This window comes from Haliotis asinina, chromosome 6, assembly GCF_037392515.1.
Source record: "Haliotis asinina isolate JCU_RB_2024 chromosome 6, JCU_Hal_asi_v2, whole genome shotgun sequence".
Lineage (NCBI taxonomy): Eukaryota > Metazoa > Mollusca > Gastropoda > Lepetellida > Haliotidae > Haliotis > Haliotis asinina.
In genome coordinates, this window is record NC_090285.1 from 9,758,024 (window position 1) to 9,783,140 (window position 25,117).

General features: G+C 38.3%; 4 protein-coding genes across 4 annotated transcripts in view; 3 read left to right on the top strand and 1 right to left on the bottom strand.

Moving 5' to 3' along the window:
* The window catches only part of LOC137288184 (blood vessel epicardial substance-like), a 164,777-nt gene that overhangs the window by 18,382 nt on the left and 121,278 nt on the right, over positions 1–25,117 (bottom strand). The window lies entirely within an intron of this gene.
* Positions 733–8,672, top strand: LOC137288180 (alpha-L-fucosidase-like). Its single transcript, XM_067820614.1, has 8 exons — positions 733–1,133; positions 2,100–2,206; positions 3,546–3,676; positions 4,177–4,310; positions 5,888–5,985; positions 6,326–6,458; positions 7,000–7,170; positions 8,177–8,672. Exons 1-8 carry the CDS (start codon positions 781–783, stop codon positions 8,439–8,441), a joined length of 1,392 nt encoding a protein of 463 aa, XP_067676715.1. The 5' UTR covers positions 733–780; the 3' UTR covers positions 8,442–8,672.
* Positions 9,827–15,945, top strand: LOC137286268 (alpha-L-fucosidase-like). The gene is made up of 8 exons (XM_067818023.1): positions 9,827–10,283; positions 10,938–11,044; positions 11,263–11,393; positions 12,458–12,591; positions 12,992–13,089; positions 13,366–13,498; positions 13,714–13,884; positions 15,430–15,945. The coding sequence occupies exons 1-8, from the start codon at positions 9,919–9,921 to the stop codon at positions 15,662–15,664; spliced, it is 1,374 nt and encodes a 457-aa protein (XP_067674124.1). The 5' UTR covers positions 9,827–9,918; the 3' UTR covers positions 15,665–15,945.
* Positions 20,249–24,703, top strand: LOC137286364 (alpha-L-fucosidase-like). Its single transcript, XM_067818176.1, has 8 exons — positions 20,249–20,657; positions 20,869–20,975; positions 21,268–21,398; positions 21,535–21,668; positions 22,438–22,535; positions 22,912–23,044; positions 23,254–23,424; positions 24,163–24,703. The coding sequence occupies exons 1-8, from the start codon at positions 20,257–20,259 to the stop codon at positions 24,395–24,397; spliced, it is 1,410 nt and encodes a 469-aa protein (XP_067674277.1). The 5' UTR covers positions 20,249–20,256; the 3' UTR covers positions 24,398–24,703.

Genomic DNA, 25,117 nt, shown 5'->3' on the forward strand with positions numbered 1-25,117 from the left:
CAAGCTTTGCTTGAGAGTCATGTCACAAGAGTTTGCCCTTTGAATGCCTCATAGCCTCTTTCTTCAAGAGTGTATTCACATGAGATTGTTTCCTACAAACCTCACTCTGCTTACATCACAATAAGCTGATTGCCACATTATATGAAAAGAAAGGTATTGTAATTATTTTGTCATTCATCATTTTCAGTCCATAGAAATGGTTCAGATCCTACCAGACACTCTTATGTTGTCAACATACAAATTGTCATTGTATATATCACAGTGTTGACTTATCATGGGAACATGAAACATCTCATTAAGTGATCACTAATGTTTGTTTCTTAATTTCACATCTGAGTGAGTAAGTATGGTATTGTGCCACTCTGAACAACATATAACACTATGATGGGAATAAAGTTTTGGCAACCACCTACATAATCAAACAATTATTCCCCAGATTTACCTGGATGACCAAACAATTATTCTGTAGATCTAAGATCTACTTGACTGCCCCCAGATAAATGTGCAAGTGTCCATGAATGATGGGACGTTTTTGAGAAGCAATGGATCAAGGAGTTAAATGTGAAGGTCATCCTATATCAAGATGACCATGACATTCTGAAGGCCTGTTTATCATTCATCTTGGTGGCTATATTAACACACATGATGAGCAATATCACAGACTACTGGGCTTTGATGGCCTTGACTGTCCTAAATACTACTCACACAACTCTAATCAACAACCCTACTACAATATCAGGCATCACTACAGATAACATCATCACATACACCTGCCACAATATGGCTTCTGTTACAATGTTAAGTTCAATACTGATACTATCAGTACTTGTAGTGCTGACTGTATATGGCCAGTACCAGCCTACATGGGAATCTCTTGATGCCAGACCACTCCCAGCATGGTATGATGATGCCAAGTTTGGTATCTTCATCCACTGGGGAGTGTTCTCGGTACCAAGTATTGGCAATGAGTGGTTCTGGTATCTATGGCAGAAGCAGAAGTTGCCAGAAGTTGTTGACTATATGAAAAAAAATTTTCGTCCTGATTGGACATATGCTGATTTTGCTCCAATGTACACTGCTGAATTCTTTGACGCGGATGAATGGGCTAGAATTCTGGAGTCCTCTGGTGCCAAGTAAGTGTTCAATTTTAGTTTAAATACATCAAAACCCTGAATCACCAGAATACAGATACAAAATGATGATAAATTCATATCCCTTAGTAAAATTTGAATGGTTTGTTTGTTGTTTAACGCTGCCCTCAGCCATAATCCAGCTACAGCGGTGTAAATAATCAAGTATGTACCAGAGAATCCAGTAATCACCAACATGAAGATCAATCTCTTCAACTGGGATACAATGATATATGTATCAACCATGACAGCAAGTCTGACCAGACCCGTGAAGGTCCCGGGGTAGAATAGGCCTTCAGCAACCCATGCTTGCCATAAAAGGCGACTTAGCTTGTCGTAAGAGGCGACTAACGGGATCGGGTGGTCAGGCTCGCTGACTTGGTTGACACATGTCATCGGTTCCCAATTGCGCAGATCGATGCTCATGTTGTTGATCACTGGATTGTCTGGTCCAGACTCGATTATTTACAGACCATCGCCATATAGCTGTAATATTGCTGAGTGCGGCGTAAAACTAAATTCACTCACTCACTCACTCACGCAAGTCTGACCATCCATTCATGTTGGTTGTCTCTTACAACAAGAACGGCAAGACCAATCCTTGCCCAGATTGTGACTAAAATCAAATCTCTACAGTGTTTTTCTCCAACGAATGTTTCTGAATGTCTTTTGCTTGTGTTTCATTTGTGGTATCAGTTGGGCATGATATAAACACCTTTTGAAGAACACCTGGTATCAATACTCTTTGATTATGAGCAATTACCACAGCTCATGACATAACTGAAGTCCTATCATATATTCTGAAAATAGCAGATGCTGTTGCTCATAACTGCATCTAGAAAGGGAATATGTGAACGTTACAACAACAAGATATTAATGACTGATCTCATTTAGTAATATTAAACTAACAAATATTACTTTTTCAAAGAATCAAACAACATGTACATTTCTCCTCCTTTGTCTTACTAGGTACATAGTGTTTGTCAGTAAACACTGCGAGGGTTTCTGTCACTGGCCCACAAATGTGTCCTTCAGCTGGAATTCCATGGTTGCTGGGCCAAAGAGGAATATTGTTGGTATGTGTATTTGCTGTTAAATTTCTCCTTGGTGTAAGGCAATCTAATCTTATATAACATCTAATATATAATAATAATAAAAATACTAAATATCAAAACTATGATTGAGTGAGTGAGTATGGTTTTATGCCGCTTTTAGCAGTATTCCAGCAGTATCACAGCAAGGGACACGAGAAATGTGCTTCACACATTGTACCCATGAGGGGAGTCGAACCCGGGTCTTAAGCATAATGAGCAGACCACTAGACTACTCCAACACATTCTGAGACATCAGACATGAATAGATATGTTTGTTAGTTGCTTAACAATCCACACTGAGTTTTATTCATACCACATGACTGTAAACTATGCATGACTGAACCAGATAATCCCGTGACTTCAATGATCAACTCCTTTCATGTCAACTGCTGCTGCCCCCCACAAGTATTCAGTAACCTTAAATGACCAGCATATGCTAGATAATATTGACATATTTAAGTAATCCAGGCTAGAAAAGAAAAATTGGTGACTGACATTTAATGATCAATGGTCCAAGTCTTAACTGTAAAAAGGCATTCAACCAGGTCACTGAGTTTGATCAGCTGATCCATTTATGGCTCTTTCAGCTCTTAAGGCCATTGCTGATTATGAGGACAGTCAGTTAGTTGAACTCAAGGAGAATGGTAGGGTTGTCTGGTGGTTAAAGCATTTGCTCGCCATGCCAAAGAAACCATTACAATTCCCCACATGTGTACAATGTGTGAAACCCAGTACTGGTGTCCATCGACATGATATTGCTGGAATATTGCTAAGAGCGAAGTAAAGCCAAACAAACTAACAAAACTCATGGCAGTTACATCATCTATAAAAGTAATTATGGTTCATACAACATATTCAACTATTTAACATATGTAATATTTGGGATTGCACTTTCTTGGTAAAGTAAAAAGTCAAGTACTTATGGGGTTGTGTCCCATCTGGGATTTAAACCAACACCCACAGAGTAAGGCACCTTATTGACAGTACACAAAGTCAGCCACCTAACCTAAACAGTCACTGCCACTTCCACAAAAAGTTGGACTTCTGGTAGTCTAGATGCTGGTAGTCTAGATTACAGACTTTGTTCAGTTAGGGTCTGATGGGAACAGGTGGCAAGATATATTCAGCTGCCACTGATTAGCCATTGCATCCACAATATTTTGCAACTAACTGATTTACTTGAGGCATATATACGAGTCAAAATACAATTTAATACCAACCAAAGAGAAAATGAATTTCAGTACATCTCTGTTAAAGTAGCTTCCAAAATGAATATAAATTGTGGTATTACTTTCACTCTTTTAACCTTCCCTGTTTGAAGGAGAACTGGAGAAATCAATTCGTGGCAAGACAGACTTGAAGTTTGGATTGTATCATGTGCTGTACGAGTGGTTCCACCCTCTCTATGTACAGGACAAAGCAAACAACTTCACAACTCGGAGATTTGTTGATGTGAGTTGGTATAATGTATAGTTATTTTTGCTATTCGTCAAACATGCAGATATCAAGAATCGAACTGGGCTTACTAAGGTTACAGAACACTGAATACCTGAGACATTGGTAAGGAGTGTCAATGTCATTTCATAACAGGTGGTTCACTTCTGACACAAGTATTGCAAATATTTGTCAACTTCTGACACAAGTATTGCAAATATTTGTCAATTTGAGCCTAAAAGTTCAAAACTAATACTATATGTTTGCTAAACTGTGAATGGGTGGAAGTCACTGATGAGGTTGTTGCATGCCTTTTGGAACTTGTTTACTCCAAATGTGTTTCCAGTGAGTATGAATTGCTCTGGTATTCAAATTGTAAGTTCAGTTTTATACAAACAAATAACTGGAAGGGATATCTCCTTTCTATACTTACTTTTTTTTACTTTGAGTTCCCTCATCCAGGCACTAGCAGGCCTGGTACACAGGAGTCCGCTGCCATGCCTATACCTATTTTGTAGTTCAAGATCACCCCTGCATTATATGAGCTCGTCAACACCTACAAGCCTGACATTGTGTGGTCTGATGGAGATGCAGAAGCCTCTGCCTCATACTGGGGCTCCAGAGAGTTCCTGGCTTGGCTCTACAATGACAGGTGAGCTAATACCAATACTGATTCAAGGTTTGAGATTTTCCCAACCTAAGACGCAACTCAACCCTTGTGATCTTGCAACATGGTTACATTGACTTATTGTCATTGTACCCTAATGAATTGGATTGTTGCATACAGTATCCATAACAGGTTCGTCTGATCCAGATTCAAACACTTACAAGATGCCATCATACAGTGAATGAGGCATTAAACAAGAAACCAACAAAACAACAAGGTAAAAATGTTACAGCAGTGTCATTAAGACCTCACAATTGCACTCTCATGTACAGATTTGACCCTACTATGTTTTCAGAGAACAGGCTTTGTGCAGAATTTCCAGACCAAAATTTAAGGCTTTCTTTCCAAGGCTTTTTTGGGCAAAGTTAAGGCCAATAAGACTAGCAAGTATATAAATAAAGCTAATGAAAATATTAACAAACGCAGCTTCTCAGTACTGTTATTGTCTGTTTGACTAGAAAGTGTCCCCATGAATTGCTAAAGATGTCAGTTTAGAAATGTAGTTAATAAATACAATGGGCCAAGGTGATCATGAATAACCTATGCCAAAACACCTTCTCTCTCGACTGATGTTTAGTTAAGTTCCTAAAATTGTACATCATTTTGATATGGCTTCTGTCTGGCCAGTTAACCGGCCTACAGTTACATCTTGGTCAAAAGACCGACCAACAATGTATAATGGGCTAGCAGATTCACTTCAAGTTTCTGCTTCAAATTCAACACTTTTTCAAGGCTTTTTTCAAGAATTTTATATCTTTTCCAGGCTTTTAAAGGCAAAAACAGATTTTCCAGACTGTTTAAGGCTAAGTGTCCAAATTCCATGCTTTTCTAATACTGTATGAACCCATAGAATACAAACTACAAGCAGCGTTTGAAATAATCGCTGCCTAGAGGCCCAAAGCCAGTTGTTATTACATTGGGCCAGCAGTTTCAATATATGTGCATGACCTTATGGCCTTCAGTAAATTATTTGTCAATTATTTTTTCAACTGGAATGTCTCCCCTTGTTTCTTTATTAACGTTCAGGAATCATCCATGATCCATCATGTTAAGATAACTCACAGTTTCACTTTCTGGTATTTCAGTGCTCTGGCATAGGAATGTCTACGCCAGTATGATAAATAAAAACTCATTCTTGGTGCCATAGGCTTCGCTCGATTTTGCAGACAGTGTGAAACTGTGTACTGTGTAGTCTATTTTGTTTTTATTGGTTTGACTTAATAATAAAATAAACCTTCAGATTTCATTTGGGACCTGTAAATTTTAAAGCCAGCAAGTAGCAGCAAGCCATGATGGCCAGCTGGTAAATTAATGTATTGCAAACACTAACTGCAATACTGTTGTAAAAAGTGAACAAATGAAAACTTCATTAAGGTTGACTTCCATGTAAGTGGGGCAGTGGGGTAGCCCACTGGTTAAAGTGCTTGCTCATCATGCCAGAGACATTCCCCAAATAGATGCAATAGGTAAACCTATTTCTAGTGTCATCTGTTGTGATATAGCTGGAACATTGCTAAAAGTGGCACACAACCGTACTCACTCACTCACTGTTATCTATTCAGCCCAGTCAAGGATGTTGTGGTGACCAATGACCGGTGGTGCACAGACTGCAAGTGTAACCATGGAGGTGTCTACACATGTGGTGACAGGTACAACCCTGGTAAGTTGATAAATACTGGCTACAGTGAGTGAATTCATGTGGTTATATGCCATAATCATCAATATGCAATACAGTCAAGTCTCCGTTTCTACAATCGGCTTTATCCAACACTCTTGTTGCTAAGAAATTGAATAAACGTAATTTAGTCTCAATTATTTAGTCTGACATCCTCATTAATCTGACAATTTGCTGTCCAACAGACGATGTGGGATTAGCAAGACTTGACTGTACCCACAAAAGCTATAAAATTCTCATTTAAAGCAATGTAAATTTTGTTTATGTCTCCCAAAGTGTCTTTGTTCCTGTCCAGAAGTGGAGCTTCAATTTTATGATGTTGCAGGTGTTCTGCAGAAGCACAAGTGGGTGAACGCCATGACAATAGACAAGCAATCATGGGGCTTCCGACGTAATGCTCCCCTGTCAGACTACCTGACAATAGAAGAGCTTATCGAGACTCTAGCCAAAACTGTAAGGTAAATCAATGTATAAGATCCTTTAAGGTTTCAGGCTTATGTGTCGGATTCTTCATGAAACACCAAAAAAGATGTTAGAGATAATTCCATTTATCATTAAAGCCCAGCTTAATATATGCACCCAGTAAGATACACAGCATCCTTTGCACTATCCACAAAAAGACTAAATTATGAAAAATATATCATCACACAGCTTGAATTCCGAAGTTTCAATTTCTCTCAAAGAAACTTCAGCATACAGAATACAAGCATGTCATCCACAGTTGCCTGTATAAAGGTGGAAGACAGTATCTTTGTTTCAAAATATCAGAAATTACATTTGCTCATGTTAAAATGGGTCCATTCACAATGAGAATTTAGAAACCTTAAGACTGATGGACAACTTCAGGACAAGGTGGCCCTCTAATATCCATTTAGAGACATAAATGAACTGATTTGAAGGAGACAGTGGACTGGCTTCGTTCACTACATAAAATGCAGTTAAATTATATGAATGTCCTCAGAACCTGTGACCATTCCTCATCCATGTCTCTATCTTTAGCTGTAACGGCAATCTACTCATGAACATTGGACCAACTCACTACGGTGTAATCAGCCCCATCTTTCAGGAGAGACTGAAGCAGATGGGCGAATGGCTCAAGGTGAATGGTGAAGGCATCTACAAAACAAGACCCTGGACCTACCAGAATGAAACAAGTCCCCCAGAATTATGGTCAGTGAAATCTTTGTATGTTTTGGTAGAGTTTCTGCTTTACTAGTTTTCTTTAAATCTGATATGATTACATAAACACAATGTGTGTTCTTGATATAACATTCTCATCAATGTTCCATCACAACAGTTTAAGTAATAAGTGTGGGTCAGTTTCAGGGCTTGATAGCAGCTTAGCATTGCTTCCATTCTGCTGTTATTCAGTTTTCAAGAATAGTGTCTGACCCTCTGACAAATCCGGCAGACTTGCCAACAGTCAGACAGACGTCCCCAATCTGCTGACTCCAGAGTCTGAAGTTGTTACTTGTGGCAGGTGACACTTCTTCCCTGTTTGTAAATTTATGTTTATAATGTTTGTCATTATATAATTCCATGGCCAATGATGAGAAATGTTAAATCTGAAATGTGTGTTTAATTTTATTCTGTGGGTCCTGTGAATTTTCAGTGGGTCAGACAGACATCTGAAACCTACAGGACCCATTGTCCTGTTACATTGAAACACAATTCGTGAACACTGGTTATTTCTGTTTTACCACTTCTCTTCAAATAAGAGATTGATGGTTTTGTGTGAATTTGAACCTCTTCCTAAGGTTCACGCAGGGCATTAAATACAATACAACAAATACGGTAATAATGGGTCCTTTTAAGCAATGGTCGAATAGCATAAACAGGATATAATTTTAATTATCACCAGTATTGATCAACAATCATCTGTACACACATTAATAATGGCAGTGGCTTATGGGCTATTGTGAAATTTTATGAAGATAAATGAACCCAAATTGTGGCATTGGATAATGATCAAGTAATCCATGGCTGATGTTAACATAATGACTGAGCAATGTGAAATTCAGATCAGATTTAGTTGATATCAATAAGAGATTTTGATCATAAAACTCATTATGAGCGGATCGTCACAGGGCAAAGGGAGATAATTCTTCACAGAAACTGGGACATCAACCATGAATTTTATGAAAATGTTTTAATGCATTTTAACATCAACCTTCAGGTATACATCAAAGAAGTCTGACGAAGGTACTGATGTCTATGCTATCATCCTTAGCTGGCCGACTGATGGGATCATCAACCTTAGTCGACCATCACCTGACACAGCGAAGACCGTAGTCACCCTTCTGGGGTACACTTTTGGGTCATTTGAATGGACCAGTGCTGGTCCCACTGGGGGGATTAACATCACTATTCCAGTTATACCTGCCAACAGGATGCCGTGTAAGTGGGCATGGGTGTTCAAGATCAGCAATGTTAAAAACTGAACCAGGCAATTAATCTGTATGATGTAGTATATATAGTGATGTAATATAGTTTAATCATAAATTTAATGATTCCCGTAGAGTTGCTGTTTCAAGACTGTTAATCCTGGGTTTGTTCTGCATGATTTTAGAACTATTTGTATGATGCAAAAATTCTTTCAGTTTATTAATTTGATGTGTTCCTTTCTCACTTTCATGTATGTTATTAAGTGTTTATTAAATTTTTGGCAAAATGAATGTATTCTGACGGTGTTGGTACATCCTCCTACAGCACGTAAGGATGTTGTCATTGTTTTGTTACCAAACAAACCATCTTGATGTTAACAATGTGCTTTAAACCTACGGTCAAAGTAGTTTGTTTTGTGGCCAGTGTGCCTGAAGGTGTTCTCTGTCAATTTAACTCTTCAACACAATTGTACAACTGCACTCATCAACTTCTGTTCCTTGCATCAACCAAACAAGGCTCTCAAAGTACAATGTATCTTGCAGATATTCAGGATCAGCTAGCAGATCCATGACATGATTGCAATACAATGTGACTGTCACTGTCCATAACCTCTTTAGCTTACAGCTTCCCTGATGGGATGAATAGGGGAACCAACGACAGCATTACTAAATCCTGATACAATAAAGGGAAACAACCAAAAATACATACGTCACCTATTTTACAGGGTCTACTATTTGCGGAGAAAATTAAAACATGTTGTAACTACAAACGTTATTTTTTTACACAATGCCATCAATTCACATTTGTTTTGATAAGTTTTAAATCCATGTTGCAATAAATACATCAGAAAAATTAAGAAATATTACAATGATATGCCAGTAAATCAGAATATAAACAAGTATAGTGTGTTTGAACAAACAATGATGTTTAAATGACGCCATGTACTTGATACATACTATATACAGTCATATGTCCCACAAGAATGGCCTTTGCACTTGTTTTTATTGATCAGTCATGACATACTCAGTTGTATTTGTATCCTAAATATTGTATTTATTTACAAAACCCAGAAAACTTTTAACTGACAGCATGAGTGAATAAATATGACAAGATGTTTCCTACCACTGATCTTCTCTTGATATGTCAGCTGAAGGAATTTACACTTTACAAATTTCATACTTTTTTAAATTTTGAAAAAATTATACCTTTACATCTCTGTTCAAATTATTATGTCAAAAAGCACATCAAATTTCACTGTCATGCATCCTGCCCCTTCTGAGCAATAAGCTTTAGGCAAATGATAAATGCAAATATCATATGAAGGTTACAACAACAACAAAAATCCTGCACAAAAGAAAGCTATTATCAACCATTATCACCCTGTCTGTCTTTTACCTTGAACATTTAATCACCTGATCAGATATCAGTTGTCCATGACCTTGATTTCTCTATAAACAGAATCACTTAAAGATATCATCAAACACTGATGTAGGATTGATGTAGGATCATAAGCACACACATCTCTCATCAAGAATGGACATAAAGATACCAGTCTTAATACTGCTAGCTTTAACAGTGACAGCAGATGGACAGTCAGGAAGGAGGACTGAGATTCGCTATGACCCCACATGGGAGTCCCTAGATTCCAGGCCATTACCAACATGGTATGATGAAGCCAAAATTGGAGTATTTGTGTCGTGGGGAGTCTTTTCAGTACCAAGTTTTGGAAATGAGTGGTTTTGGCAACGATGGGAAGGGGACAAAAATCCAGCTTATGTTCAGTACATGAAGGACAACTATAAACCTGACTTCACCTATGCTGACTTCGCTAGTGACTTCACGGCAGAGTTCTATGATGCTGAGGCTTGGGCAGAATTGTTTGAGGCTTCTGGAGCTAAGTATGATGTTAATCATTCAGTGAGTGAGTGAGTGAGAGTGAGTGAGTGAGTGAGTGAGTGAGTGAGTGAGTGAGTGAGTGAGTGAGTGAGTGAGTGAGTGAGTGAGTGAGTGAGTGAGTGAGAGTGAGTGAGAGAGAGAGAAAAAGAGCAAAAGAGTTAGGGAGCCGGTGACTGAGTGAGTGAGTGAGTGAGCAAGTGAGTTTTAAGATACATGCAGCAATGTTCCAAGTACATGGTGGCAGTCTGTAAATAATCAAGTCTGGACCAGACAATCTAGTGATCAACAACATGAGCATCGATCTGCGCAATTAGGAACCGATGATATGTGTCAACCAAGTCAGCAAGCCTGACCACCTGATACTGTTAGTCGCCTCTCATGGCAAGCATAGTCACTTTTTATGGCAAGTATGGGTCGCTGAAGGCCTATTCTACCCCAGGACCTTCACAGGTGGGCAAGTGATTGAAAGAGTGAAAGAACTTTTAAAGAGTGAGTGGACCCAGTTGTGCTAACAGTCTTTGAAAACATGCATTCACCTAGAGTTATAACAAACTAAATGGAACTCTAATGTTAGATATTATCACCATGGTTCATTATACCCATATCAGTAGATATACACTACAAATGGCTGTATCTTATGTCTATTTTGTTTTCAGATACACTGTATTTATAACTAAACATCATGGAGGTTTTTGCAACTGGCCAACTAACGTCAGTTTTAACTGGAACTCCATGATGGTTGGCCCAAAGAGAGATATTGTTGGTAAATATACATTTCCAACCACATTTTCCAATCCAAGTCATAAGGTCTCCCTTTTTTTTCTAAAATAAAATTTCTAAGTTTTATATGAAGAAACTTGCCCTGCTCTTGCAATATCTGGAGAACAGAATAAAAGCAATTCAATCAATTTGGAACGTAAACTGTGGACTCCCAGATGCACGTTTTTGTCCTCCCATTTCAACACCTAACGTTGTCAACAGGTGAGATGGCTCGAGCCCTGAAGTCAAAGACAGATATTCGCCTTGGCCTGTACCACTCTATGTATGAGTGGTTCAACCCTCTGTATCTACAGGACAAGGCTAATAACTACACTACCACCAAGTTTCCTGAGGTCAGCTTAACAAACTGAGGAGTGTGTTTTAGTATTGGTGTTAGGTGTGAGTTATTAAATTCATGAGGTTTTCTGCCATTTTGACATTTTTGAGCAAGATACGAGGGAGGGGACATGTAAAGCAGGTTTCACGTATCATATCTGAACCCAAGAAGACTTCAGCATGTGAAGTAGACACTTTAATTACTTGTCTACCTAGGGCTCCTTTAACAAAGCAATCTTTACTAAGGTTTATCTTAACTTCCATTCTTTAACACTGTACTAAGGTTACCTTTCTGACTTACGATCACCATAGGGCTTTGTAAAAGGAGCCCTGTTGGCTAAATCATGCAGTTTGGGTTGGTAAGCTGATTCTGAGATCTTTAATAAAGTTGTCTGTGAGTATAACGCTAAATAGGTTAGTCTATTTTGTTTTGTTCTTCGTTGCTTAAAACTGCACACAGCAATATTCCATCTATATGTCATGGTCAGTAAATAATTGAATCTGGACCAATAATTGACATCAGGATCTTCACATCTGGGAAATGATGACATGCACATCAACCAAGTCAGCAAGTCTTACCCCAAACCCATTAGTCGCATGATGTGAAGACTGGGTTGGTGAAGATAACCCAGATCTTCACAGCTGTGATTTTGTCTGTAGAACTTGGCTGGTGAGAAGCTGGTATGTAGGTTGGTGAGGAGAAGATGAGTATGTTGGCAAGAGGCAAGAGGTTAACTCAGATATTCAATGTTGGGTACAAAATGTGGACTTTGTTTGTGTTCTAAGCCACTAATGGAATGCTTCAGGTAATATATAGCTTGCCTCCCTAAAAGACTACAATACATACCAGAAGGCTTCCTTGCAACAATCTTCATTGGTTAGTCACAATGACATTTTGATCATTCTCAGCCCTGATGGACAAAGTCTACAAATGTTCAGTAATTTTGGAGCTGGTTCAATAATCAAATTAACCATTTTAGCCATGTTAAGTTTATCTGGAGCACATAATTCAACCTATTGCATCACAAGGTGTAACATGGAATTATGAAACCATGAAGCATTAAAATCAAACATTTTTCAGCAAAAGACTATTCCTGAGCTATACGAGCTTGTGAACACCTATGAACCTGACCTGTTGTGGTCTGATGGAGACTGGGATGCTCCAGACACTTACTGGGGTTCCAAGGAGTTCCTCGCCTGGCTGTACAATGACAGGTAAATGTGCTGACCTGCACTGGAAATATATTATGTTAGAAAGGCGATAAACATACGGTGTGGGAAAATCAGAAGTACATAACAAAATAATAATAGCTCTAAATTTGATTAAAACCTTCAAAAATACTCAATGCCATGATCGTTTACACCTCCCTACTTTAAGCAGAGCATTTTTTTGTTTCCTATGACTTATCTAGTAACATTGGGTTTCGTGAATAACTAAATAATCATGTATTTTGAGAACCATAACACTCTCACTTTGTGAGAAGCATGGTGACTTCTTCCTATTTGTATACAGATCATGGCCTCAAGTTTTAATATAAATCACTGGACAGTAGCACCCCACACAGCAACTTGCTCTCACCATTGTGACAAGTGGCTGAATGTTTGTTTTTCGCAGCCCAGTGAAGGACAGGGCTGTCGTCAATGATAGATGGGGAAAGGGGGATGAATGTCATCATGGGGGCTACTTGACATGTACAGACAGGTACAATCCAGGTAACATTTTAATACATTCAACTGATGATAATATATACTGAAAACTAAAAATTTGAAAAGACACTTAAAATGCAGTCATAAAATATCACTGTATAGACATCAAGAATACTGATGAAAACAATCAACAAAATCTGGAAAATATTTCATCAAATCGCTTTCATTATAGAAATATTCATATAATATAATATTCATCAAATCATACAATAATCAGCTGTAATCATAACATCCATGATCAATACGTTTGTGGCAATACAGAAGAGTTTTCACATGTTAAAGGAGTACTGCAGCCAAGGAAGTGGGAGGGAGGATTGACAATTGACAAGAAGTCTTGGGGATTCCGTCGAGAAGCCACACTGGAAGATTACTTGACCATGGACGATATCATAACACGGCTTGTTGAAGTTGTCAGGTGTGTGCTATAACCACGTATCAATCAATGAGTGAGTCTGGGGCAATTTTGTATTTCTTGAAGAACCAAGGGATGTAGCCCTGAATATTTAATTCTGACCAATAAGAGGAAAATGCAACATGTGACTAAAATAATTATGGGCATTATATGAATTATGAAAAAATCTAAATAGTGCCCAAGACTAATATTTTCAAGATTGATATTCATCATTGCAGCTGTGGAGGGAACCTAGTAATTAATGTCAGCCCAACCAAATATGGCATGATTAGTCCAATCTATGAGGAAAGACTGCGTCAGATGGGAGAATGGCTGAAGGTGAATGGAGAGGCCATCTACTCCTCCAAACCTTGGGTGGCCCAGAATGACACAGTCACACCAGGAGTTTGGTAGGTACTTTATATATACCACATACTGACTGGCACAGACTGACACAGTCACACCAAGAGTTTGGTAGGTACTTTATATATTCCCTACCTCTGGGGAGTCCAGAATGATACATTCACTACATGTATAAGAAGGTACTGTGGTCCAGAATGATACAGTCACACCAGGTGATAAGCAGGTACTGTGGTCCACAATGCTTCAGTCAATCCTGGATTTAAGTAGGTATTGTGGCCAAGAAAATGTCTGTCACATCTGGAGTTTGATAGGTATTTTATGTACAGTCAGGCCGCGTTAATCCGAACACTTCTGTTTTTCATCAAAAACGTTCGGATAGTGAAACGTACGGACTACTGAAACGAGCTTTCATGAACACAACTACAATAGGGTTACTTCCCTTTGACATGGCAATACAAAAACATACGAACGTATACAAGTTGGCTGAATGTGCGATGTGGTGTTTGGGGGCAAGAAATCAACTTTCACGTTGGTCAGTTTGACATTGGCACACTTGTGACTGGCAGCATTGTTACGAAGTAGGATCACGTGTCAACCACGTGATTGCATCTGTCTGTCAAATGATCATAGCCAATCACAAAACATATCCGATGTCCGAAATTGTGCTCTTGCCGATAGACTGTCCGAATTCTTGACCAAAATGTTTACACATAAGATCAAAATTGGCTTTAGGGTTTTCTCTTTTATTATTTTTTTTTTTGTGCTGCAGTAATTTCACATCTTTTACGCCTAGGGGCAGGACTTACCATTATGACTGACAAGCATCTGGTGATCTCATTTTGACACGATCAGTGTTTTATACAGGAAGTAAGCATGACAGGTATTACTCCAACTAACCAAAAGTGAGACCTACTAATTGATCAAAATCACAAACTAACGACATCTTCAACTCGCAAGTGTCACTTAACAATTACCACTGAATGGGGCTCATGGTGTGAAGGGATTATCCCAACCTTTATGATGTACCGCCAGACTAATGAAGCAAAACTATGTGTAATTAGCTAATCTGTTACCGCTGATGAACGTTCGGATACGGAGAGTGAAGCACCGGATTACTGAATCAACAGGTAATGAGTTTACATAGTAAACAAGATTGGTTACAGCTAGCTATTGTTTGTATATCGCGGGAATCGGATTGTCGGGGTCCGGACTAACGCGGCCTGACTGTATTCCAAATGTTTCTAATTTTTTTATTGGCTTACCTCATACAAAATGACACAAACAGAGCTTCTCTAGGCTATGAAGTCAAAACACTTATCTATCAACAAATGAGTACTCTTCACAAGCGTTTTACAAAAATCATTAAGATATAACACTAGAGAGATGTCAAAAATCTCATTGATTGTAAACACAACCATGACGAATTGGTAACTGCTTTGTAACACAACTCTTGTGTGCTCGTGACCACTAGATCTCTGTGAACAAAACTTAAGTGGAGTATATAAGTGCTCCAACTTTTTTCTCATCTCAAAACAATTATAACTGATGTTGTGTTTACAAGTGAGATATACAGCACATTCCTATCTCTTCAGGTACACACAGAGGGCTGGGACGGTGTACGCCATTGTGCTCAACTGGCCTCAACCAGGTCAACTCATCCTTGGATCAGCTCTGCCAAAATCTGGAATGAAAGTCAACCTCCTTGGGTATACTGAAGGCTCCTTCTCCTGGCAGAATGCTTCACCCAAAGGAATCAGCATCACAATCCCTCCCATCCCTGTCAACAAGATGCCATGTCAATGGGCATGGGTCTTTGCCATGGCATAAATGGTTAAGACAACTTATTGCATGATCAGAAAAACATGGTAGATAATGGGAAGGCTTATGCAATGAAACAGATGGTTGACAAATGATGAGATGGGCCTTCACAATGAAATACATAGTTGACAACTGAAAACATAGTCTATTAACAAGTGACCAGTTATAGGAATGAATCCTTGGATAGTCCAAATAGACATTATTGCTATTTAACTATTCTCGTGCTACAAACATATGTTGCTATCATAATAAAATGAATGCTGCTTCGGCTGCATATATTAACATAACCAGTATTTTCTTGCTTCTTTATTTGTCCAACATTTCTTAAGTCTTATAACACCTGACATGACAACAACACAAGGTGTTGCAAAATTAAGGCTTACCTCCCTTTAACGTTTCATGATTTTGGTTGGTGTTACATGATGATGATAATGTTAGCTATGCATGATGAAAGTTATGAATACTTTCAATACTTTGACACATGAGAAGGAGAGATACAATGTTAAAGAATGAACCACACACATCCTGAGACAGGATCCGACATCTTGCAGATATAAAGAGAGTGGTTAACCATTTCAGCAAGGTTTGTAATGATGCCGTCAACTGCTGTATGTCAGGCTTGGACACCTTGTTGATATACTCAAAGACATTTTCAATGAACAAATTGTGGGCTAACAAAATGTTCTTCTACACATATCATCCTAAAAGACCTTGCAGACATATTCAAGGAGGTTGCACCATCAGCAAGATATAGGGTGAAACCACAATCTACAAAACATTTCACCTTCCAACACTATGAAACCATGATCAAAGAAGATACACCCATGGTCAATTTGCCACCATACTCTGCAGTACATGTGACCATTGGACACCTAATGTTGAGGTTCAACCCATTAGCCAGGTGTGTGCTAATGATAATGCTTATGTTCTGCATGTCAGTTCTGAGAATGACAAGTAACACACAATTTTGTATCATGCAACACACAATCAAAACGTGTAGGAAAGGAAAGTAAGTAGGAAAGCAAAATACAAAATGACTGCTTAATGAGATTTCAGACCTTCATAAAAAGGAAAAAAATATTTTTAAAAACAAATGAGTCACACGTTCTGTTGGGCACAAATTGAAAACTCTTGAAAACTAAAGAAAGGGCTAAGTAAATATCAAACATGTGAAAACTTTATGACTTTACAGAACAACAAAAACTACTCTATTTCACAAGCAAAACATTGTTATTAATGTAAAAATATTAACCTTGTGACTAAAGCAGCAGCCAAAAGATGTAGTTGTCAGCACATTTGATTGTGTGTCATTGTCTGAGTGCTGACATCTCTATGTCATGACCTTCACCCAGATTACAACATATCTAGACATGATAACTACTCAAGGTTATTTGTCTTAAAGGCAATACATATCACAACTGTTAAATGGCTTCCACTTCAGCCAGTTTCGATTTTTTTAAGTGAATTCTCAAAAAGTTTGCTAAGAACCCACATGGGAATCCTTAGATTCCTGTCAAATTCCATTATCCCATCAAAGTGCATGTTCATAACAATGATTTATGGTAAGTGGTGTCACATGCTGATCTATAATGCTAACTCTGCATGATGACATTTATGAATATTTACAATATTTTTACAAACATGTGAGGGAGAATATATTGAACCACAAACATCCTGAGCCAGGGTCAGATATCTTGCAGTCATGAAGATAAAGGTTCACACTTTCAGCAATATTTGTAATTACACCATCATCTACTATATGTCAATCTTGGACACGTGTAGACATATTCAAAGAGGTTACCAATGAGTAACTTTGTGCTAATCATGTAATTTGGTTCACTTGGCCATCCCAATTAGTTGTAAGGTGGACATCATTACATAACTGCAGCTTTTTCCTTATATAAGCCTAGAATACACCACCGTTACATCGCTGTCTGAATTCAAGGGTTTGAACCATCATATATAGTTATCCTGGAGTGATCACAGCCATGTGCAAAATGAAACATAGAGGCAGAACAATTCCTTCATATCTGCATGGAAAATACCATCATATTGGCATTTCTATGATGTCATTTCAGGGTTGTCTTGCTTAACTTCTGGCTGTGATGATGTCCCTTTTCTTTCTCCACCTGATGTCTTCTGGATCCTAGGATGTGACGGACACCTCTAGCGTCCACAGGTCACTTCTGTTGATATTGTCACCTTTGGTTTTATTGATGTCGTATATGGTTCTGATGACTTCCTGTCATTACATCTGCCGAACCTGAGGTCATCTCCAGATATTCTGGGGTGATGCCAGTAGTAAACATATGATCTGCCTCACACAAGGCAATATGATCAATAAATGATCATCATCTCAGAGGATTCTCATTACATGGGTACAATGTGTGAAGCCCATTTCTGAAAGCTAATTGTTCATCTGCTGTGACAATGTTGAAATACTGCTAAAACCAGCATAAAACCATACTCATTCATTCATTCCCAAGAATCTTTGACCTGAAATCTCCACACTTCCCATCTCTTTTTGCCTGAAGGAAACATCAACTCACTACTTAGTGGGCAACTGTAGTCTGTGGGGCTACTCGGGTGTGTATCATGGGAGATGGTAAATCTTTTATTCAAACAACAGTGAATTACACAATGCTAAGTCATTTTATACCTATTTCATGAGCACTTTTCCACACAGGTTATATTAAGGTAGTTCTGCATAATGGTAGCTTTTGAAGATTGCTGCTGGTCTCTAGCCAGTCCAAATGGTTGACTTCATTATGAAAAACAATGTATATATCCTATATTGCGCTGACATACTTTTAGGCTGTAAGGATGTTGGAGTTCTTTTGTTACCAGGGGCGGTGGGGTAGTGTAGTGGTTAAGGCGTTCGCTCGTCACACTGAAGACTCGGGTTCGATGCCCCACATGGGTACAATATGTGAAGCCCATTTTCTGGTGTCCCCCGCCGTGATATTGCTGGAATATTGCTAAAAGCGGCGTAAAACTTAACTCACTCACTCACTCACTTTTGTTACCAACCAAACCATCTTCGTTGAAGTTCCTATGAACTCAAAATAGAAACAGGCAGATATGATGTGTTAATATTCCTGTAGTTGAAAGGGTGTGCACTGTGTGTAATGAAAGCTGCAGTGAAGATGAGTACCATTTTTTGATGGTCTGTGTTTGGTATAAAACACATACCCACTTATTTTATATCATACCTTATACGTGATAAATGTAACATGTCTTTGCCATCAACAGAATTTAATTTCGTGAGAAAACTGACATGCACACTTATTATGCAGTCTCTTTCAGATTAAACTTGTGGATTAACTGTTATTAGCATATTTATCTCACTTCACACATAAATGTCATTTTATGATTAGCTAAGCGCTCTTTTATTATTTTCAATGTACCTCTCTTACAAGCAAGATATACTGCAATGTACCTTGCTGCCAATGGCAGCTAATTTGGTACTTCGTGGTGGTACTTCTTTAACTGAAAACATTGAAATCGCATGATGCATGGATCCAATACCCATGCTTCAAACAGTTCAAAATTAACATTGAAGTGTTAGGTAAGATTAATATGTTGTCCACTCATCACTCGGGGCCCATGGGTTGATGTACCCTCAATTCACCCTTCAGGCTCAAGGAACATAAACAAACATTGAGGGTACATCACCCTATATCCCCCTCATGACCAGTGAACAACTCATAATATATATACTGTCATATGCATTATGTACTGACTGACCACATGTATCAACATGGACCAGAGGGCTACATTCTTCATGAATATCAACATCTTTTCCTTGCACCAACAGAGACCCAACAAGAACTTTACAGATCAATATCATAACCATGATTGCAATATAAAATAGCTGCTGTCCCATAACCCCTTCAGTTAACATCTTCTATAATGGGATACATAGTGGAACCATCAACAAGATCAGGAAATCCTAACATGCTAAAGGGAAGCAACAACAAAAAATATTGTTCACAAGGGTTTACATTCCATGTAGAACTTAAAAGCATGTTCTAATTGCAACAGACTTTTACAAACTGCCATGAATGCATACTTGTTTTGATAACATTTAAATCCATTCTTTTATAGCCTTGCAGTTAAGTTTTATTTATGACCCCTTGGTTTCATTCACAATTACTTCCGGAACTACAACAATTACATCTTGACTAAAAGTGACAACATCAATGAACAAATGTAATATGAAGTTTTTGACTTATGAGCTTCTCTTGATTTGTGAGCCATAGCAATTTCCTGCTTTGCAGATTTCATCCTTTCTGGAGACTATATTTTAATCATGAACAATTCAATTTCCTATACACCTTTAATTATCCTTGCATCATATCATAAGCAAGCTAAAGTTCTTTGTCATAAGTCCTGCTCCTTCAGTGCAATAAGCTTTGAGAATCTATTTTGAAACATTAAGTCCAAGATCATATCAAGGTTATTAAAGAAAAACATGAGTGTAAGCATTATCACCCAGTCTGTCTTTTACCTTGAACATTTGGTCATGTGATCAGATATCAGTTGTCCTTGACCTTAATTTGGCTATAAACAGAACCACTTAAAGATATCCTCAAACACTGATGCAGGATCATAAGCACAAACATTTCTCATCAAGAATGGGCATAAAGATACCAGTCTTAATACTGCTAGCTTTAACAATGAAAGCAGATGGACGGTCAGGAAGGAGGACTGAGATTCGCTATGACCCCACATGGGAGTCCCTAGATTCCAGGCCATTACCAACATGGTATGATGAAGCCAAAATTGGAGTATTTGTGTCATGGGGAGTCTTTTCAGTACCAAGTTTTGGAAATGAGTGGTTTTGGGAATTCTGGCAAGGGCAAAGGATTCCAGAGTATGTACAGTACATGCAGGACAACTATAAACCGGACTTCACCTATGCTGACTTCGCTAGTGACTTCACGGCAGAGTTCTATGATGCTGAGGCTTGGGCAGAATTGTTTGAGGCTTCTGGAGCTAAGTATGATGTTAATCATTCAATGAGTGAGTGAGTGAGTGAGTGAGTGAGTGAGTGAGTGAGTGAGTGAGTGAGTGAGTGAGAGCCAATAAATCCGAATGAAAACAAATGTGGTAGTGTTGGCAGCTGAATCATTGGGTTTCATGGCTCCACTGTTGCTTCCATTTAACTTCAAACATGGATACTGGGTCATCTCTGTCTGTTTTGTTTTCAGATACACTATCTTTATAACTAAACATCATGGGGGGTTTTGTAACTGGGCGACAAACGTGAGTTTTAACTGGAACTCAATGATGGTTGGTCCCAAGAGAGATATTGTTGGTAAATATACATTAAGAGAGATTTTATACTCAAGACAATAATACAGATTGTCCAAAATGTATCAGTTCTGGTTTCTAGAATTATTCCTACCATGTTTTCCAATCCAAGTCAAAAGATCTCCAAAACTAACTAACTTAATAACACTCCAAAATACAACTTTTGTTTGAAGAGACTTGCCCTGCTCTTGCAAATTCTGGAAAACAGAATAAAAACAATGCAATCAGTTTGCTGGGGACTTCTTGCTGCATGCTTTTGTCATTCCTCTCATTTCAACACCTAATGTTGTCAACAGGTGAGATGGCACAAGCGCTGAAGTCAAAGACAGATATTCACCTTGGTCTGTACCACTCTATGTATGAGTGGTTCCACCCTCTGTATCTACAGGACAAGGCTAATAACTACACTACCACCAAGTTTCCTGAGGTCAACTTAGCTAAATATATTACTCACAATTCCTATCATGTAAACCATATCTGAACTTAATAATTCAACATATTGTCATTACACGGTGAGCCATGAAAATACGAAATCATGACGCTTTCAAATCATTTTGTTTCAGCAAAAGACTATTCCTGAACTATATGAACTTGTAAACACCTACGAACCCGACCTATTGTGGTCTGATGGAGACTGGGAGGCGCCAGATACTTACTGGGGTTCCAAGGAGTTCCTGGCCTGGCTGTACAATGACAGGTATGTGCTAATGAATGAGACTGCCATCTATCAATATTGTGACACTGTAGGAATATTACTGAATACAAAGCATGGTCCAAAACAACTTTACCACATCCTTTCTTAAAATGTATATTCATCTTATATTTCCAATTGTATCCACACAAAAACTTATTAAAGTTAAACAAAGGACAGCTTACAGAAATGAAATGCCTCTGTTCTAGCTCATTATGGAAGAAAAAAAAAAAAAGGTTATTTAAATACAATGCAAGCATTGGACACAATATAAAATACAAGTTAAAACATCACCTGGCCACCTGCCTTAAAATGTACAGTATAGTGTAAAAGCACTATATGATGCTAAAGGTAATAATACAAGTGACTGCAAGTGTTTGGAATAGTGACTGCAATAAAATACAGTGTTACCCAACTTCAGATGTTCCAACTTCAAGTATATCAACACAAATCACTGACCTGACTTTTCATATTACAAACATATATGTTTCAGAGGCTTTTAATAATCATGTTTTTTAATACCAGAAAGAACAACCAATTCTGAAATAATGAAAAATACAAAATTTCAGCACTGCACTTCTGTTACCCAGTAGTACTGGTTTGACAATCATCATGAATGACCAAACATGTATGTATTTTCAACAACATTACAATTACACTACACAGTGACTTCTTTCTATTTATATGCATAATGTATTCTAAAATCTTTCAAGACCCCTCACAGCAACTTTTTGCTTGTCTTTGTATCCAAAGGTTAAACATCAATGTTTTGCAGCCCAGTAAAGGACACGGCTGTTGTCAACGACAGATGGGGCAAAGGGGACGTATGTTATCATGGGGGCTATCTGACATGTGCAGACAGATTCAATCCAGGTAATGTTGTTTGAGAACTAACATTGCTTATGTTTACTGAAAAAGAAGCTTAAAATGCAGCCACAAAATATCACTGTATGTACTTAATTCATCAAATCATTTAATTTACAAAGAGGTCTCTTCAATGATTAGCAATGAGTGAATCTGGTTTTATGCCACTTATAGCAATATTCCAGCAATATCATGGTGGGGGACACCATTGTATCCAGGTGTGGAATTGAAATCGAGTCTTAAGCAAGACAAGTGAATGCTTTACCTACTAGGAAACTAGATCACCACTCACTGGTTATCAAGTTTAGATGTCATGAATGCAAGCATGGACAATAAGGTTGTGACAAAACATATGATTCTTTCATGATTCTTTCACATGGTAAAGGAGTACTTCAGCCCAGGAAGTGGGAGGGTGGATTGACAATTGACAAGAGATCATGGGGATTCCGTCGAGAAGCTGTCCTGGATGACTTTCTCACAATTGAGGAGATCATAACACGGCTTGTTGAAGTTGTCAGGTGTGTACATACATAATCATATATGAACCAGTCCTTCAGTTTGGAATGTTTTTTTATGTTTTTTGGCTGACCCAAGGGATCCAGTCATGGACATTTTATCCTAGCAGCTAAGAGGAAAGGGCCACCGGTGCCCAAGATAAATATCAGCAACATAACAATGATAAAAAATCTCAGACTAATATTTTCCAGGTTCATATTTATCATTACAGCTGTGGAGGGAACCTGGCAATAAATGTCAGTCCAACCAAGTATGGCATGATTAGTCCAATCTTTGAAGAGAGACTGCGTCAGATGGGAGAATGGCTGAAGGTTAATGGAGAGGCCATCTACTCCTCCAAACCTTGGGTGGCCCAGAATGACACAGTCACACCCGGAGTTTGGTAGGTACTCTACATATTCCACACCTTGGGTGGTACGGATGACACAGGCACATCATTTTTTTCCCCACAATTTTAATCCCAAAGATTTAACACTAAAAGTTATTATTAAAGATCATAACATAAACACAGCAAGAAGACAACGTCATCAATATCCCCCGCAATGGCAAAATACTCTTCATGAATATGTCTACTAGTTATGATGATGTCAAATTTTTTTGGGCGAAGTGGAAGGAGAGTACTGAAAATATTTTATTTAGAATTCCAAAACTGCCAAACAGCACCAGTACACCATTAGGCCAATCCATATGCCGAGTTTGGTGAAGAATTATTGAAAGGTTCTACACTTTGAAAGTTCTGGTCTGGAAAAGAGCACACCTACCACATTCAGTCAAAGTCAAACTTGTTGCCATGGAAACACACAAAAAAAATAATTTATTCCGAATTCAAAAGCTACCAAAAGGCACCAGTACAACACCAGATCTATCTATGTCAAAGTGTGGTGAAGAAATAGTGAACAGTTTTGAAGTTCTGCTCCGGAAAAGACAAATCTGCATGGACGCACAGAGTGCATTTTCATACCCCATGCAAAACGCGTTGCAGGGAATAAGAATGAAGAAACAGTGCCATTGTCTGTTCTTGACCACTAGACATCTGAGAACAAATATAACTGATGTTGTGTTTACAAGTGCTCCGATTTTTTTCTGCATTGAGCCAGACACAACATTCCTATCTTTTCAGGTACACACAGAGAGCTGGGACAGTGTACGCCATTGTGCTCAAATGGCCTCAACCAGGTCAACTCATACTTAGATCAGCTTTGCCAAAATCTGGAATGAAAGTCAGCCTCCTTGGGTACACTGAAGGTCCCTTCTCATGGCAGAATGCTTCACCAAATGGAATAAGCATCACAATCCCGCCCATCCCTGTCAACCAGATGCCATGTCAGTGGGCATGGGTCTTTGCCATGGCATAAATGGTTAAGACAACTCATTGCAAGCTCAGAAAAAAGGGTTGATAATGGGATGGGCCAACACAAAGAAACAAATAGTTGACAAATGATGAGATGGCTTGCACAATGATATACATGGCTGACAACTGAATTTCAATAACATTTTGTTGACAATGAAATGACCAGATGATGGGATGAATCTTCAAAAGGAAACGGATGATGAGATGGTTCAAATATACATTTTTGCTATTCAACTTAAATTCTTGAGCTAAAAATGAAAGTTCATAATAAAAAGAATGCTGCTTTGCCTGCATATATTACCATAACCAATACTTTCTTGCTTGTTTATTTGTCCTACTTAAGACATCTTGTAAATCTTAAGGAAACTATTATGACAACACAGGGTGGTGTGACAGTAAGAGTTATTTCCCCTTAAGATACATGAGTACAATCAAGGATGTTTGGTAGGTGGTATATGATAATAATAATAATGCTAACTCTGCATGATGAAATTTATGAATATTTACAATATTTTGACAAACATGTGAGAGAGGAATAAACTGAATCACAAATAATCCACAGTCAAGTATCTTGTGGACATAATGAGAAAGGTTGACAATTTTAGCAAGGTTTATAATGACACTACAAACTGTTATATGTCAGTCTTGGACACCTAACAGATATATTCAAAGAAGTTAACAAGGCGAGGGCTGCACATTTCACTCCGAAACACCTTGCAGACAT

Excerpts from the sequence above, each read along its gene's own strand:
- LOC137288180 (XM_067820614.1), top strand. The coding sequence starts at position 781 with ATGGCTTCTGTTACAATGTTAAGTTCAATACTGATACTATCAGTACTT. Across the intron at positions 5,986-6,325 it reads TGGTGACAGGTACAACCCTG|GTGTTCTGCAGAAGCACAAG; the intron begins GTAAGTTGATAA and ends ATGATGTTGCAG. Across the intron at positions 7,171-8,176 it reads ACAAGTCCCCCAGAATTATG|GTATACATCAAAGAAGTCTG; the intron begins GTCAGTGAAATC and ends ATCAACCTTCAG.
- LOC137286268 (XM_067818023.1), top strand. The coding sequence starts at position 9,919 with ATGGACATAAAGATACCAGTCTTAATACTGCTAGCTTTAACAGTGACA. Across the intron at positions 12,592-12,991 it reads GCCTGGCTGTACAATGACAG|CCCAGTGAAGGACAGGGCTG; the intron begins GTAAATGTGCTG and ends TGTTTTTCGCAG. Across the intron at positions 13,885-15,429 it reads ACAGTCACACCAGGAGTTTG|GTACACACAGAGGGCTGGGA; the intron begins GTAGGTACTTTA and ends CTATCTCTTCAG.
- LOC137286364 (XM_067818176.1), top strand. The coding sequence starts at position 20,257 with ATGCAGGATCATAAGCACAAACATTTCTCATCAAGAATGGGCATAAAG. Across the intron at positions 21,399-21,534 it reads CTACCACCAAGTTTCCTGAG|CAAAAGACTATTCCTGAACT; the intron begins GTCAACTTAGCT and ends ATTTTGTTTCAG. Across the intron at positions 23,425-24,162 it reads ACAGTCACACCCGGAGTTTG|GTACACACAGAGAGCTGGGA; the intron begins GTAGGTACTCTA and ends CTATCTTTTCAG.